At 46.4% G+C, this 16440-nt stretch overlaps 1 protein-coding gene across 1 annotated transcript in view; it reads right to left on the reverse strand.

Annotated features, from left to right (window-relative positions):
- Positions 1-251: 251 nt before the first annotated feature.
- LOC120894563 overlaps positions 252-16440 on the reverse strand; it is a 95231-nt gene continuing 79042 nt past the window's right edge. The window contains exons 3-6 of the mRNA XM_040297223.1: positions 11538-11747; positions 11056-11285; positions 4889-6423; positions 252-4773 (exon numbers count right to left, since the gene is read on the reverse strand). Of these exons, the coding sequence (XP_040153157.1) occupies positions 4557-4773; positions 4889-6423; positions 11056-11285; positions 11538-11747 (2192 nt within the window). The 3' untranslated portion in view covers positions 252-4556. The remainder of the gene's footprint in view (positions 4774-4888; positions 6424-11055; positions 11286-11537; positions 11748-16440) is intronic.

The raw sequence follows: 16440 nt of genomic DNA on the forward strand, positions 1-16440 counted from the left end.
ATTATCCTCACATTCAAGCGGTTGCAATCAGTGCAGAAATTTATAATCTTTTCCAAATAACAATCGCTAGACTGTTGTTCTCGTGGGGCGTTTTTTTTTCACTCGTACAATGAAAAGGCAACAGGGGATAGATACGGGGTAATGGAGATGTTGTTAATGTTTCAGGTAAGGAAAAGATGTACACAACCAAAAAAAAAAAACATATCTTCATGAAGTTGTCATCATTTTATAAGAGATTATTTCGATTTGTTTTGATGTAATTCATGTATGGTTTTTATATTTCTTGCATTCATACAGCTGTTTGTTTGAAGTAAAGGTTTTACGTATTTTATGTCTTGTTCTATTCGGTTCGATTCTTTACAACGCGTTGGAATGAGTTTGTTTAAATTATGTTTTCTTTTTCTTCTGCTTCCTGGCTCTGAACTGTCTTCAAGCGATCGCCTTACCCAGTTTGCAAAGCATCCACTCCTTCTCGTCTATGGCCTCATTCATCGTCATCTTAATGCTTTCTAAACGTTTAGTGGAATTGTTTTGGGGGGTTTTGGGTTTTATTTTATTAGAATATATGCTTAAAATGTGCTTTTGCTCCGCTCTGTGTTTTGATCTGCTTACGAGATGCGATAATCGAGTTGCTATCGATTGTATTAGTATCGTTCTACACGGGCCCCGAGTGGCCCCACGTGGCTCTTATTATGCTTACGAATGGTTTTTGATAGTAAAGTTACTGTGAGATACTGGCACTGGCAGCAGTGGAACAATGTTTTTGCATGTTTTAGGGGCTTGTGTATTTATGTTTTAACTTCTCTCCCTACAAGCTAAGTAGTGAATTTTGTGTCCTTAGTGTAAGGTGTATTTGTGTGTGTGTGTGCATTTTGCTGTGTAAAATTTACGTGCTTATGTGTGTGTGTGGTGAGAAGGTGAGAAAAAACGATTCCCAATTTTACAGTGTGTGTGTGCTGGTGGTGGTGTCTCTGGTGATACTTTTTTATTTTATTAAACTTGCGCTAAATCTTAACAACTACGTTGCTTCGTATCTGAATTGAGCCTATTCGTTTTGTCTTTCTTTACTTGCTTGTTTGCTTATGCTTTAACAGCGTTTACTTCCTTCCTACCACTAAGTGTACTATTTACAGTAATGTGTTTGATCATCACTATCATCACTAGCATGTTGTTTTTCGTGTATCAGTTGTACCCTTAACCTAAACATTTATCGCTCTCACCTCCCCGCCGTCACGCAGCTTGGCGGGCGAGAGTGTTGCCTATTATTTGATTTTCGTCCGTTCGTACCGCCTACTATACACCGGTGTGAAGAGAAGGGGTAAACAATGAATAAAATAAATCACAAACTACAGATAAAGAAAAATAAAACACTTTTGCTAAAAGACATTTCAACGAAGAGTAGGGTGCGAACAAAAAAAAAAAAGGGGGAAGTAGGAAACAATTTAAGAATTAATTAACGTGAAAGGTATTTAATACCGTGCGTTTTACATACGTTCGTTGCTCCCAAAGGTTTTCTTTCTCTAAACATACTGGCAATCAGCAAACGAAGAGCACTTACTACACAATGAGCTAAGAAATAAATAGAGTTCAACTACTTTTGGGAAAGTCTTAAATTGGGGAGCTACATTTAGACGGATTATAAATAACAAAGAACCATTTCACTGTACTGGACGTGCGCCGGGCTCCATGGCAGCACGTGTGTATGGCCACCATTAAGTGTCCTTTTCCCACTCACACGCAATCACGCATTAAAAGATCACAAATCATATGAATTGCAACTGGTTCGCTGACGGCGGGCTCATTTGATCCACGTGTGTGCCATGATCTCGCAATTGGCTGGATGGCCCTGGCAAGCTGCATTATCACCCCATTTGGACAACCCCCCTTCGCGGGGAGCCGTTACTCTCACATTAGCAAATTTTCCAATTAGCGTGATACCACCGCGTGATGCCGGTAGGAAATAACCGCGTAAGCCTATTTTGATGTGATGAGGATTTGCTCCCAAAACCCAAGGGAGCCACCGCGTGACCGCGTCAAAGCGTTGCGGTAAAGGGGAGGAACCACAAGCAAAGGGAGGGTATGAAAGAAACATAAAACCATGCTTGTTAGCTAGATTTGAGCGTTTGAAAATGTATGGGAGATCTTTTTTTTTGCTGTTTTGTTTAGTTATCCTGAATGCTCTGTCGCTGCAATTTGGTAACACAATTTTTAGCAAAAACAAACATCCACCTAGTTCACCACCATGGAATGAAATCATTTAGTGTTCAATGCCCTTTTCCTAACCAGTAAATAGACACAATAAAAAAAAAAGTCGTGGTTGGCCCATCGAGCCCTACAACAGGTGGCTCGTACGAGCTCGTGATCGCTAAAATTATTATAACCCGCTGTAATGTAATAAGCGCGCGGTTTTTAAGCGCATCTGTGTGTGTGTGTGCGAGCGAGCGCTTCTCATACCCGAATGCTGATTGATTGGTGCTTCCAGCCGAAAATAATAAGCCACCCCGGGATGGGGAAAAACGTTTATACCCCATTTTACTCTGCCAGCGGCTGGGGTGGGCCGGTAGGCCGCATCATCAAAATGAAATGCACCGCAAAATTATCCGCACTGATTGATAGAACCCAGAGCTGCCACAATATCCTGCGGGCAAAGTGGTAGCTCCACGTGCTAGGGAAAAGAGGTGGAGAGGGGGGCGTGTTCGAAAATGGGAGTTTATTTTCCGCCTATTAATTAATAAATAATCATAAATATAATGCCACGGGATGGAAACGGGGGTGGCGATGCCTTTGGGTGAGCTTTGAAAGCCTCGTGTCGAGTGGAGACGCTGCGCGTTGCTTTTTCGCGTGAAGCAGCCTATGATGGTGGGTGTGGTGGTGTGTTAAAATAATGAAAATAATAAAAAAAAATGGAAAGGATTGTACACAACTTACGCCCCATAACGCATAGTCCACCGTGGGGGAAACGGCCGAACAACGAGTTGAATGTTGTAAGCCGCCTTCTCTCCCTTGCAAAAACGGTTCGGGGAATCGGTTCGGCCAACAAAACCAAAGCGGCATCAACCGCACCCCGGTTGCTTTGTTGTTGAACTGGAAAATCTCTCCGCTCGTGCAAGCGCAACCATGCGCCTCCATTCGGAGGAGGTTTTCGATGAGATAATTTCCCCACCACCACCACCACCACCGTGTGTGTCGATTGGTGTTGCTTTCCATCATTAAATCAATCAGCAGCAGAAAGTATCACCCCTGTTCCCCTGTTTTGTTGGGTGGGCTCTTTCATGAAATTGTCAAACGAGCGAGCGCGCGGGCGTCTAGGATGGTGGGGCTGCCCGCTTTCATTTGGGCTGCACTTTTCGCTACACGCGGTACAAAAATGTGTGCGCACCGTGCGTTATGTGCCAATTCCGTTTTTGGGTTTAATTATATAATTAGGAGCGTAATACACAGCCCCTTCCTTGCCATGCCACGTCGACCCACCCGATTCGGCACCCAGCTCGTGATAATAGCGCACAAATTGTTCGGACACCCGATCATAAATGCACCACTGGAACGACCACAACAAAGGGGCTCTCACACGCACACAGGGAAGGAGCTGCTGGAAGCATAAAATATTACAAAATTCCCAGCAGCAGCAGGAGCAGGAAAGAAAAAGCTTCACCCCGGGTGATCGGTATGATGAAAGGCGATCGGGGGCAGTATCGGACGGACGGTGGTAATTTTTGCCTGCTCTTACAAACCCGATTACAAAACCCCACCCCGCTGGCATTATGAATGTTGGGTTGGAATTGTCCCACCATGGGCGAATAAAAATGATCAAGCAGGTAGGCTCAGCGCAGCACCGAACGCACGTACTGAATGCGGCGGAAGATTCTGATGATGGCGAAAAAGAGCTTAACGCTGTGGCCGTACACGTGTGGTGGGATGTGAATTTTTCATGAAGTGGGAATTCATTATTGTGTTAAATATTGCGCGATTACCTTTTTACCCCGCGATAGTGGTTGGAGTGGTATTTCGGGAGGCTTTTGGGTATGTCCCAAGAAACCCACGGTTTGACTTAGAAATATGAGCCCATAATGAAATAATCCCGCAGTGAACTCAGCGTGCATTGGTTTGAAATATTTCAGCGAAACATTTCAAACGCTTGTGAGGCGTGTTCGCATTTGGAGCATGGGCCGGCGCTTCCGTACTGCCCGAAGGAACTGAAAAAGTTGAAACCGTAAAAAGAAAGGGGGAAATCATATTAAATAGAAGTGGAATGTGATCCCATTCATTCTAGCATTCGTTTTGATTCGTTGATTATTAAATCTAACACCTACTGGCATGGCTTGTACTACTTTACAAAACCCACCCCGGACACGGTCCGAGCGACAAGGGTTGCTATTTACGTCTAACGATTAGGAAACGAACTGCATTTTGCTTATTTGCTGCTGTACAACCAGTTGCTTCACTGCAGCGCTGGAATGGCTTTTGACTTTTCCACCTACTCCCTACACCAAAACAAACAAACAAAACATCTTGCTCCGTCTTTGGTTCGTGTACGATCTCTTCCTTAATCTCACAACTTAATCCCGGTCGCCGTGATGGAACGGATGCATCTGCGACGCTTCGTGCAGCCCGGACAGGTGTGGCGCATCGTGCAGCGCGGCCAGATGCGCCTGCTCGCCCAGGTTCGCTAGCTGGGCCGGATCGTACAGCGACATCTTGAGCCGCTTGCACTTGGCCCGCCGGTTCTTGAACCAGAACTGCACGTTTTTGCTCTCCAGCCGGGGGAACTTTTGGCTGTGGGGTAGAGAAGAGGAAAAGGAATAGGAAAAAAGATCAATGAGAATGCAGATAGTAAATCAAATGATCATGCCTTGACTGGTTCAGCAGTTCAGTGGTAGTTGAAACTTACCGGTAAGGCATTCGGTTCAGATCCTCGGTGTACTTCAGGATCAGGTTGTGCGATGGGTGCGTGTTCATCGAGAACCACTGCTCCAGCTTCGGCACCTCGGTAACCGGATCGATGAACGTACGATTGCGCTTCCGCCGCTCGTCACTGTTGAAGGACAGGTTGAGGCCGCCCTGCCCGAGCGGACCGTGCCCGCCCGGGGCGAACTCGCTCTTCAGATGCATCCCGGCCGCGCCCTGCATCGCCGGGATGTAGTGCGACATGTACATGATCGAGTGGGACAGCATCGGGTTGTTCATCGGGAAGGGCAGCTGGCGCTTGGAGTCGGGCGAGGGCGACCGATAGTCGTCCATGTTGCTCACGTCCGGCTCGTCCATGTCGAGATCCTCGGAGGCGGGCGAACGGGACGAGCGCTGCGGCGAGTTGCTGCGCTCGTTCGAGTAGTTCGATTTCGGCTCATCGTTCAGCGTCGAATCGTTGACGGACGATTCGTTGTTCCCATTGTTGTTGTTGTTGTTGTTCGTACTGCTGTTGTTGTTGTTGTTGTTGTTGTTGAGACTGATACCACTCGCGTTGAGACCTACTCCGCTGTTACCGTTACTGCTACTGCTGCCACCCGCACCTCCAGCTGCTGCGTTCGAGTTGCCCGCGCTGTGCTCGTGATTGGGCGAAGGTGACGGCGGCGGACTTGCCGATCCCACGTGCTGCTCCTGCTTGATCGGTGTCGGATGGGTGTCGGACGGCGTTAGCGGATGGTTGCGCTCGTGGATCGTCAGCGACAGCGGCAGCTGCGGCGACATCGCCCGGTCCAGCTCGTCGTCCATCTCGTCCTGCGACAAGTTGTCAATGTCCTCGGACGGTGCGCTGGGCGAGCTTTTCATGTAGTCCGCCTGGGACAGCATCATGCCCGGCGTGCCGAACCCGTTCGTCATGCCCTGGCGCATCTCGGCCCGCTTCTGGGCCGCCCGCGCATTCTTAAACCAGTACACCACGTTGTTGACGTCGAGCGGCTTGCGGCCGCGGCGCGACTCGAGCGAGTTCAGCTGCACCACGTACGACTGGATCTGCTGGCGGGAGGGGTGCGGGTTCTCCTGGAACCAGCGCTGCAGCTTCGGCAGCTCCATCTCCGGATCGAAGCTGGTGCGCATGCGCGTCTTCTGGTTCGGGTACTGCGAGTGGACGGTCTGGAGGGCCGGATGCACCACCAGGTTGTGGTGCTGGTTGGTGTGGTGGGCGACGGCGGCGGCGGCGGCCGCTGCCGCTGCTGCTGCCGCTGCCCCGCCGTCTCCGGCCAGCAGCGAGCCGGCCGCGTCCCGCTTCACCCCGTGCAGGCTCGGAAAGCCGTGGGCGGAGAAGTCGAGATGATCGCTCGGCTGCGGGTTCGCGAACGGCAGTATCTTGTGGGCGATCGGGTTCGGCTGCGGCGCCAGCTGGTTGCTCCACCACTGGTCGAAGTTGCGCCGCGTCTCGTCCGTGATCTCGGGCGTGAACGGGAACGTGTTCTGCAGCGGGCTGCGGCATATTTGCGATAGCGTTATCTGCAAAGCAAACGAAGGGAGAGAGAGAGAGAGTGAGTGTGAGTTCACAGTAGATTAGTTTTGCGGGACAAGGGATTAGGTGGCGTGTGCTAATCTGTGCCACTTGCTAGGATTAGCCGACCCGGTTGGTGTAGTTGGGGTGTTCAGGTGTGTTCAGCGGCTTCACTAGTGGCACGTATGGCGTAGGTGTAAGGTGTAAAAATAGCTGTTTGTATGACTTTGCGCCTTCTATTTCCACCTTTTTCAACCGTAACGCACCGCCTGGTGTGCCGATTGTAAGCGTTGGATAATATTTACGCTGATCTTGAGCCATAAACATCGGCGGCATCGAGCGGTACCGACACGCAGCGATTCCATATCCGCATTACTGTGTCAACACAACGCTCGAGTACCTAATCGGTACAAACGAGTACTCTTCAACCCCGCGTAAAAAGGGTCGTACTTTTGCTAAATCGTAACACTAGCGAAGGAAAGCGGTGAGAGCTGAGTGAGTGGGGAGAAGGACTGATTTTAAAATTATCTTATCATGCCGACAATTACGGCTCTCAATGGCTCTGGCCGTGATCGCTTCAAACGGGCCAGCATTGCAACCGAATGCACTGGGGTAGGTCAATATGGAATCTAGCGTAGAATGCGTTACCTCAAAGCTCGGTTGTTTCGTATCAAACCTTTGTGTGAGTTTCTTGCGCTATCGTCTTGTTAGTTTGTATACCTTTCCAAGAAAGCCTTAACCTCAAAGCACGAAGCATTTCCAACAGACGCACTCGTGAGGATGCTTTTGAATGTCTTGGGTAAGATATGAGTCTGCTCAAAAAGTGGAACGTTTCCTAAGTGATTATGGCTCAATATGGGCATTTCTTATTTTAATAAGATAATCATACCTCTATTTCTGTATTGCGAGTCTAAAGTTTCGCCCAAAGATACTCGAGTTTCGCCGTACAATGTTTGAAAAGTTCAAGCACCTATTGGAAGAGTTAAATCCTAAATCTATTCACCTTCTCGTTCATTCTTCCCGTCAGCCACTCGCCGGGTCGCTCATAATAAATAGATTTGTTTTTCATGAAAAGCTTTCACTCCCCCTCCCCCTTCCCCTGCCCATTGCCACAATGCCGGTTCGAATGGGACTCTGTTCCGCAACCCCCTCGACACCATCATCGCCATCGTTTGCGATATCTTAAAGACGTTCGCCGTGCACATGCCCACACAACGCTTGCTCGGGCGGTGATCCTGGTGGATTCGGGATCTGAATTTGCTCCTCAGCCCCCCCCCCTCCCCTCCCCTCGCCCCATACTTGCTTCGGGCTGGGCGAAGTTGGCGCGAACGGCACTGGCAAGCTGGAAAGGCTTAACCGGTGGCAGGAAGATTTCAAGTGTCTGATGTATTATAAGCCATCCAGAAGATCCGGCGGAGAAGGACCAGGGGCTGTTTAGCGACGAAACGAGGGCAAGCAGGTCGGTATTAAGGATCGCTTGCCAATTCCGGTTTGCGCTTAAGAAATTTCTGAACACAACACGCAAGGATTCACCTACAACACATACACACACACGTGCGCGGACGAACAAACACCCGGGCGAGCTGGATATCAAGAACGGTTGCTGCTGCTTTTGTCCATGGCGCTGAAGATGTGTTTATCTGTTGGGATATCGTGTTGGGTGTTGAAGCTATGGAGGAGGAGGAGAAGCAACTGTGGAGGCATGTGGGCCTGATCCGCTGTTAAAAGCCTCTCCGCTTGAGAATGTCGGCAATACAGTACGGTACGAACGTTACGCAGGGTTGTTATGGAGATTTGAGACCTTCAATTTCCAACAATTCTATAAATATGTTTACTTAAGAAATTAGGAAAGCAAAAGTTTTTTGAATTAAATATTTAATTATTTCAAAATAATTCCAACTTCTTAAATAGCTCATGTCATTGAATTCAACATAGCGCCACAACTATGTCCATCACTGTACATCTTCAAGGCACACTTGGACGGCGGCCTCATCCCATGTGTAGCGATTGGGATAAATTCTTATACTTAATACTTCTTATTTGTTTGTCTGATAGAAAACCCGCCGAGACGAGATCCTTCGTCCTTTTGCTTGCCTTTCCTACCCTGCCCACTCCTGCTTCAGCTCTATAATACGTATTTGCGCCATTTTCTGCAAATCCGCTATTTTCAAGCTCACGACGGTGGGGCATGTTCTCATGCTTGTAAGTGTGCTTCTCGAACACGGCAGTGCAGAGCGTTGCTTTCGACCTTTTCTGGGGGGGAAGAACGAAGCACACCGCCCTACGTCTTTTAAGCCGGGGTATCGGTATGCAAATGTTAAGCATGGTGTACATATGAAAGTGTGTGTATGTGTGTGTGTGTGTGTGCTTGAGTAACCATTATCATTAAGAAACGATATTAATTTTAATTTCACCCACCCCTCAGTAAGAGATTACGTGCAAACTTATAATCGTTCGGAATTCAATCTTAATTCTGTGAAACATATCTTGAACCCGTGCGACCTCCAGTTGCTTGAGTGAGTGTGTATGTGTGTTTGAAATCGGTCGTCAGTATCAAATCGGATCAAGACTTATCGTTCGCCTCAGTCTTCGGCTACTCTCGCTTCGAGCTGTTTTAAGACGGATGTGGATAAATCGTCTCTTGGCGCTCGCCAGGCAGACGACTCAGCCGAACAAGCGGTGTGGTGCCTGCTGCCAATCAGGAACTCTGCATCCGGTTGTGCCGCATTGGAAAATCCGGAAAACTTATGATTAAGACACTCGTTAGGCACCATAAAAAAGTGAAGCACCTTCGACAAACAGCACAGCCGAGAAGACTGGTTCGCATGGCAGTAGTAGCATCATAAAATCGATCGCTGTGAGGGTATTCTTCCCTTACGTGAGGTTAGTAAAGGGGCCCTCCCCTTTTCGTTCGGTGGCTTATGATTGATTTCAATTACCCCAATAAAACATAAAATCCCGCGCGCGCGTGTGTGTGTGTGCACGTAAAAATCAGAGCAACAAATCACGGTGTGTGAGTGCCGGTAGCAGTAACCGGGCCAATCGTGCCCTCTGATTGATTTCCTCAAGCACAACGCACCGGGTTTTTTTTTATGACAGGTACTTCAATCGCGATGTTTTGATGTGTAGAGATTGCTGAGCGAACAATCGTGCGAGGATGGGTGGAAGAGGTTACGTACCCCCTTGAGGTCGTTGTTGTTGTATGTTGGGCAGATAATGTTTTTGGACAGCAGGTCTGATAGGCTTGCAGCTGGACGGCTGATGGTAGAATGCTACGAAATGTATGTTTTATCTGCCCACTGATAGGGCGTCGACTTGGGGAGTTAATTAATGGCATGATAAACGAGATAACATCGGCAAATCTGGTCATTGTCGGGAAAAAATGGATAGACAATTTTCTCGTGATAAGCCTTTATTACGTTTCACGTTATAAAAGATTGAAAATTTAATATCTTTGGACGATTCATTATCAGATTTTGAATTATTTTTAAATCCTTAAAACAAATTCTATAAAAGCTTGACTACAACTCTTAACAATTAGGCTACAAAAGATGCAAAACAATACGCCTATAAGTATGCAATAAACATAACAAATTTGACTGCTTAGGATTTATGAGCTTAAATACTCTTTAAAAATATTAATTAAACCAGTAAACAACCGACTTAGTAGAAAAAATATAATTCATCAAATTATATGGATTGCTTACGGACAAAATCTTTTTATTATGAAATATAATGATCATTATTTTGTAGCAATGTCAAAATAGATCAATTTTATTCCAAATATTGAAAGCCTTTCACACAGTCTTATCAACTGGACAGTACCGATGATTTGCATGAAAATCTGTCATTCGTAGCAGAAAACTGAGTCAGTATTGTTATTCTAGTTAATGCAAAAAACACTATGCTAGTGATTTGGAGTTTGGTTAAGCAAAGCTGTCTTAAAGTAGCAATTAATGCTTTCCCCCCGAAACCAAACTGCTTTATCTAAACAGCATCGGATTAATGATGTACTCTGTATAGCGCACTTGAATAATCCTGATGGCAGAAACGACGTGAGCTACATTCGCATCAATTTTAATCAAAATTCATTAGCTACTATGCAGATGGAATGAAAATACGAATACCACAGTGAGCGGCAGTTAAAAGCATTTGTGTGACTTTAGCCACTGTGTAACATCTTTCAACTACCGCCCGAAGGTGGCAGCATCAATCCTGGGACACCTTATAGCAAATAGAAATCGTATTTCGACTACTTCTTAACGTCTAAGCGCCTGCGATGGAAAGAGCGAGTGTTTCAAAAAAGGAATAATTTAATTAGAATTAACCTTTACGTTTAAAATTCCCCATGCTTTACGGTGAGCTCAACTGAGCGCTGTTCTTCGCAACCAGTGGAAGGGAAAGGGGATAAAAACCATGTCAAATGTTATTCAGCCCTGCAGCCCTCTACAATGGCAAGTGAAAGTGAACCACTTCTTTCTGAGATGGCATTCAGCTGTTGTAGAATAAATATTTGCTCAAGGAATTTACCCTCAAGGAATGCCAACCGTGGGTGGCCATCGTTTGCTGTGGTTTTGGGAATCATTTTCTTCCGCTAGGGAACTTTATGATACGGGGGAAGGATGGTTAAAACCGCTTACCTCATCCAGTGGACAGCCGGTCGATCGGAGCAGTGCGTGCGACTGGAGAATCAGCAGCTTCAACAGTTTATCCTTGATTTCGGCCAGCTGGGACGGTTTGTTGCGCAGGATCGTTATCTTCAGCGTCACGACCGAGGTCAGCTCGCCGAGTATGTCGCTGACCGACACGAGCGGATTGTCCGAGATGGCATCGAGCGACAGGGACTTCCAGTTTTTGATCGAGATGGAACCTGCAAGAGGATGGAAATAAAGATTTGTTGTAAGATGAAAAGATAATATCTTTAAAAACAAAGAATTGAAGACCTTCTATTAGAAAGAAAGTTCAATCAGTAAATCAAATTTTTAAACATAAAATACACAATTTAACAGCCTCCTAAAGCAACTTCTTCCTATCTGTTTGTGAAATAAAGCGCTCAAGATCTTGAATGCTCTCAAAGTGCGGATAACGATTTGCTTGCCACTTAATTCGGCACCACACTTACCTCGGGCTGCATTGGAGATCTCTGTGGAGTAGCCGAGCCGCTGGAGCGCGGTCGTAACGATATCACAAAATGGCGTCGCGGCCGGTATGATGACGTAGCTGTCGGTTTCGATGTTTGGCCGCCGCTTCCAGGGGCTGCGGGTGTCAAAGTTGAGCGTCGCCTGCAGTGAACTGACGGACTCAACCACGCAATGGAGCGGTAAGGATTTAGCTGAAAGAAGAGAACCAAGAAAAAAAAACCATTAGACTTTCACTTGCAACTTTCCATTTCCGGGCGAGCCGCACCGCAGCAACGAATGTCACTCAGCGACGTGTCGATAAAATCTTTCAATAATCTTTCGCCTTCCCGTTGAAATCATCCTTCTTCACGCTGTTTGGGCGGTGAAGCGGCTTCAATCTCAAAGATGGCCGAAACGTCAATCGAAAAGTGTTTGGGTGGATTTTTGCCACGCAGGAAGGGGGGCGAAATTTTAATCCCTCATTGGGAAAATTCCATCAACCGTTTTCCACCGAGAGCAGTTTTCCGAACGGGAGCACCATGGTGCTCGCTAATTCCATTTCAAAAATCATAAAGTCAACATTTTAAAACCGTTTCATCACGACCGTTCCCGCTCTGCACGGCAAGTCTGTCGAAGCGGGGGCAAATCACTTTAACAGAAATTTTGCCAATACAACATACCAACCAACCCGGGGCAAGGATTTTGAGACGTAAGAACGGTCGAGGAGTGGGGGAGCAAAAATTATCTCTTCATTAAATTTGATTCCCTCTGGTGGCTTCCCGTTCGGCGTTTGATTGAGACACACAGAGCCAAAGAATCGTTCTTATCCTTCCGGCGAGCGATAAGATCCTTCGCCCTCGGTGGGTGGAAAAGGTACTAGTGGATGGTGTTAAAAATTGGCAGGCCGGAAAATCCCCTTTGCCGGGTAAGATGACGCCTTTTAGCGTCATCGGTGTCAAACAAGTCGAACGGCAGTCAATCCACTTTCGCGCGTGTTTGACAACCGTGGCGCCGACAGGTATGAAATGGGTGGACTTTGCTCACACCCCTCCTCTGCCGATCGCACTATCTGATGGAGCAGGAGGGCAATTTTATGGGGTGCGAGTGAAATTTCCTAAATGCATGGGGCAAAGAGAAATGTGTTGCAGTGCCGCAGTGTGATGGGAATCATTTTTTAAAGCCAGCGTCGACAGGATGCGACGAAATCGAAGCTGATGGTGCAGAAAATCGGAGAGCTTTTAGGAATAGGGGGAAAAACACTCAATTTACTTTTCGAAGAGACAGTCACGACATAAATTTGTAAACGTAAGCATAAAATCATAAACACGATTTAGCTGATAAGGATTTTTAAAATTTGCTTTCTAAAAATATCAGAACTTCCTGCGGAAAAAAGCTCATTTCTAGAGAGTAATTTAAATAAAAAAGAATATTCATTCAAAAAGTCGTCTCTACAATTTGTTTTCCGCTTTGACGTTTCCCGAAATTTAGGATAAACTTCTCAATTCAACCTCAAACCTCTCTCCAAAAACCAAAAGCGCCTCCACTCTGGCAAAGGTCTCCAAATAACAGGTGTGTACCTTCCAAACGCAGGCCATAATCCTTCGAGAGAGATTATTTCATTCTTTAACCCAATGGCAGCCTTTTCCCCCATTTCCCAACAAGGCAAATCATTCCTTACCGCTTGCCCGGGACAAGGATAAGATGGAAAAACGGACTAAGCCTTTCCGTTTAATGCGGGAAAACACACGGTGACCTCTCCGGCTGCACGGTGGAAAAATGGTGGCCGGGAAAAAAACACTCTTAAAAATCCGATATTCATCCCAGCTCACCTTTGCCCCTTTTTCTTGTGTGACCAGGTTTTGTCTAGGACTAGGCCCGTTGAGTGATTCTGTTGTTACGGGCGCACAGGGACACAGTGCGGAAGGCGAGGGACCGGTTAAGGGATTGGCGCTCAAGATTCATCCTACCCCCCCCCCCGTCATTGTCCTGCCCAAAACCGCACAGTGCATGATCGCGGCTGTTTTGCGTGCGTGCGATGAACAAAAAAAAAACGCGAAACAAGAAAGGGATAAAGAGAGTAAAAGAGGGAACATTGGGAAAAAGGTGAAGCAAGACAGCGCTGGGTTGTTTGTGCGAAAGCAGAATCCGTGTACGTGTACCCCGGATCTCCCCGCCACGTAAGCCGAAGAAAATCCTCGATCCTAGACACACATACACCCGCAGACAATGTATTATAAATAAAGGATGAAAGATTTCCACTCATCCAACTTAAGAGGGTTCGAGTCTTTGGGTATTCGGATTAGCGTCGTCTCCTTTGGTCCCGCGCGGCAAGGTAACACATACGTGTTGTGGCACCCTGGCGGCACAGGACGAGAGCGCTCGGTATGGAGGGTTGGGGTACTTTGCAACGTCTCACCCGAGACACCGTATCCACCGGCAAGGTGGATGAAAACTAAACCACCTACTTTGGCTTTTGTTAAAAGGATATCCGTCTATCCGTGCGTTGAACCTCGGCACCATGGGGTGGGAGGAGTTTGTGTGAAGAGTGTTGTGTTCGCGTCTGCATCCACCCCGTGTGATGGGTTCAAATTGAAAAGTAGAAGAAAAAGCACAATGTTTGCAGCTGCACAGATGAGCTTAAAGTTTGATGACTATAAACATTACACATAATGAGTTCATGTTTAGTATTAAATACTTGCCGTTTAATATATCAAACTTCCATATAATAATTAAAAAATGGTTTATGAAAGAGGTTTATAAAAACTACTGTTCAATGCTAATAATAAGAAAATGTGACTCTATTAACTGCGACAATATATTAGTTGAAACGTGAACGAGCCCAGAAAGCGTGACGAAACGACGAAACGAAAAAATGAAATAAAATGCAGGAATGTAACCAAAGAGAAGCTAAAAAAAGAAGCATGATAAACTTTACAAAATGAATTAAGATATGAAAACAAACGATTAAGCTAATACAAATACACATCGAATTATTTTCACTGCATAGATTGAAATTAATTGAATATATTTGTTTTGTGAGTATTATCATGATAAGTTTCCACAAGCAATTGTTATGGGAAGAAGAAACAAAATGTTCTAGACCAAACGTCTTTTTATTTTCCTAAGACATATGTTACCCTTTCTCTTAATTGTGTAACAAAAGCATTCACTCTTATAGTATACAAGATCTTGTAAATGCATTACATCTCTCCTTAAGATGCCCAAAAAGTCCACCAAAATTATCCTACGTCTTAACATTCAAAGGACTCTCAGACACGCTTTTCCTTAAAAAAAACGTTGCAGCCGATCGTTTGCTGCTATGCACGAGAGTTTCTTTTTTGATTTTTCCTTCAAAACAACAGACCTTCAGGACATGCTGCCGGGTTGCTAAGACGCTGCTGCATGAAGGTGTTAACTCATCTTCGGCGTGGCAAAACTCGACACGAGCAGAGTGCAAAACCTTTCTGAAGCGGATTTGATAGTTTTTAGCGCGCACACACACACACACAGACCTCGAGTTTTCCTCCCGACGGAAGTGAGAAGCGGTCCCCGTTGTTCGGGCGCTTAAGCGATGCCCGCTGACGATGAGCAGATCTGACATGGTGCTAAAAAGACGGATACGGCAAGACACGCTCTCACCAGTGCATCGAGTGCAAACGCTTCAAACGATGATGGTGGCGTTGTGGCGATGATGATGGGTAATCAACGGGTTCGGAAGTGGTGCCGGCAATGCGAGTGAGGGGTGGCAAGTGTTATTATGATTAAATAGGAAGTTTTTCGCTACTTTGCCCCAAAAATCCTTGCCCCCACCGGTGTCTTGCACGGGGTTTGGGCAAATTTATTCCCATCGAATCGAGAAGCGAAGCTGTACGTGTGGGTGAGTGAGTGTGTGTGTGTGTGCGTCTCTGTACAAGTGAGTAAGAAGCGCTTGTGTGCTAAGTCCCTAGTTAAGAAGCATCAGGATTGCACACAACCTCAACCCGCCCTGCGCGCTTTGTATGCAGTTTTCCGAAAGCGAACACAGAGAGCACAGAAGCGTTTTAATTTGCATAACACGCTTTTCGGAAAATAATTGTAACAGCATTATGTACAACGGGCAACGGGCTCGGCAGCACAGAAGTTTGCATTTTTGTGGGAGAAACTGCACACACAAAAAAGGGGGTATATTAGGGGGGAAAAGTGGAAGGAAAATCGTAAAACCCTTCAGTTTCGCTTGACTTGTGGCGCAGTTTCCATTGCACTCCGCATTGCGCTTCCGTCCTGCTCGTGTGGCGGAATTAGGAGAAGCTTTAAGTAACACACCAACCAGTGCCTTTGAGTACCGAATATCTCCCTCTTTCACACGCCATCAAAGAAAGGGTTTGAAAGTTAGTGAGTGGAAAATGCACAGTTACAATACATCGAATCTCCCGGAGCTATTGTTCCAGTCTCGAGGTGCAAGATGTGCAAAGGCGTTTCTTAAAGTGGTCCAAGGAAATGGTTCTGTGCACCTTGCACGGTGCAAGGGTACATCGGCACAGGCCGCCAAGGAAAACCCACAAAGCGATAGCAAATGGAAAAGGTCATTGCATTATTAAATGTTTCCGTTTTCCGTTCTTCACATACAGACACACTCAAAACGTCCTCATGAATCGCCACATGGGGAAGGTAAAAATTCATCATCCCTAAACTGCGTGGAACCAAGTCATTGGTGCGGATGTGGGTGTGTGAGAGAATATTTTAATTAACCCCTTTTTGTGAGAGATTAAAGTATTTACGAATGTGTAAGCACTGATACTGACCACCAGCTCCCTCGCCGAGTGGACCCTTACCTTCTGGCGGGCGCTATCTCGGTTTCAGACACCCATATTTTCCTTCAGCTCCTCCCGCTAGTTTCCAGTGTGAGAACTTTGCCAAGAGGCTTCC

This window comes from Anopheles arabiensis, chromosome 2, assembly GCF_016920715.1.
Source record: "Anopheles arabiensis isolate DONGOLA chromosome 2, AaraD3, whole genome shotgun sequence".
Lineage (NCBI taxonomy): Eukaryota > Metazoa > Arthropoda > Insecta > Diptera > Culicidae > Anopheles > Anopheles arabiensis.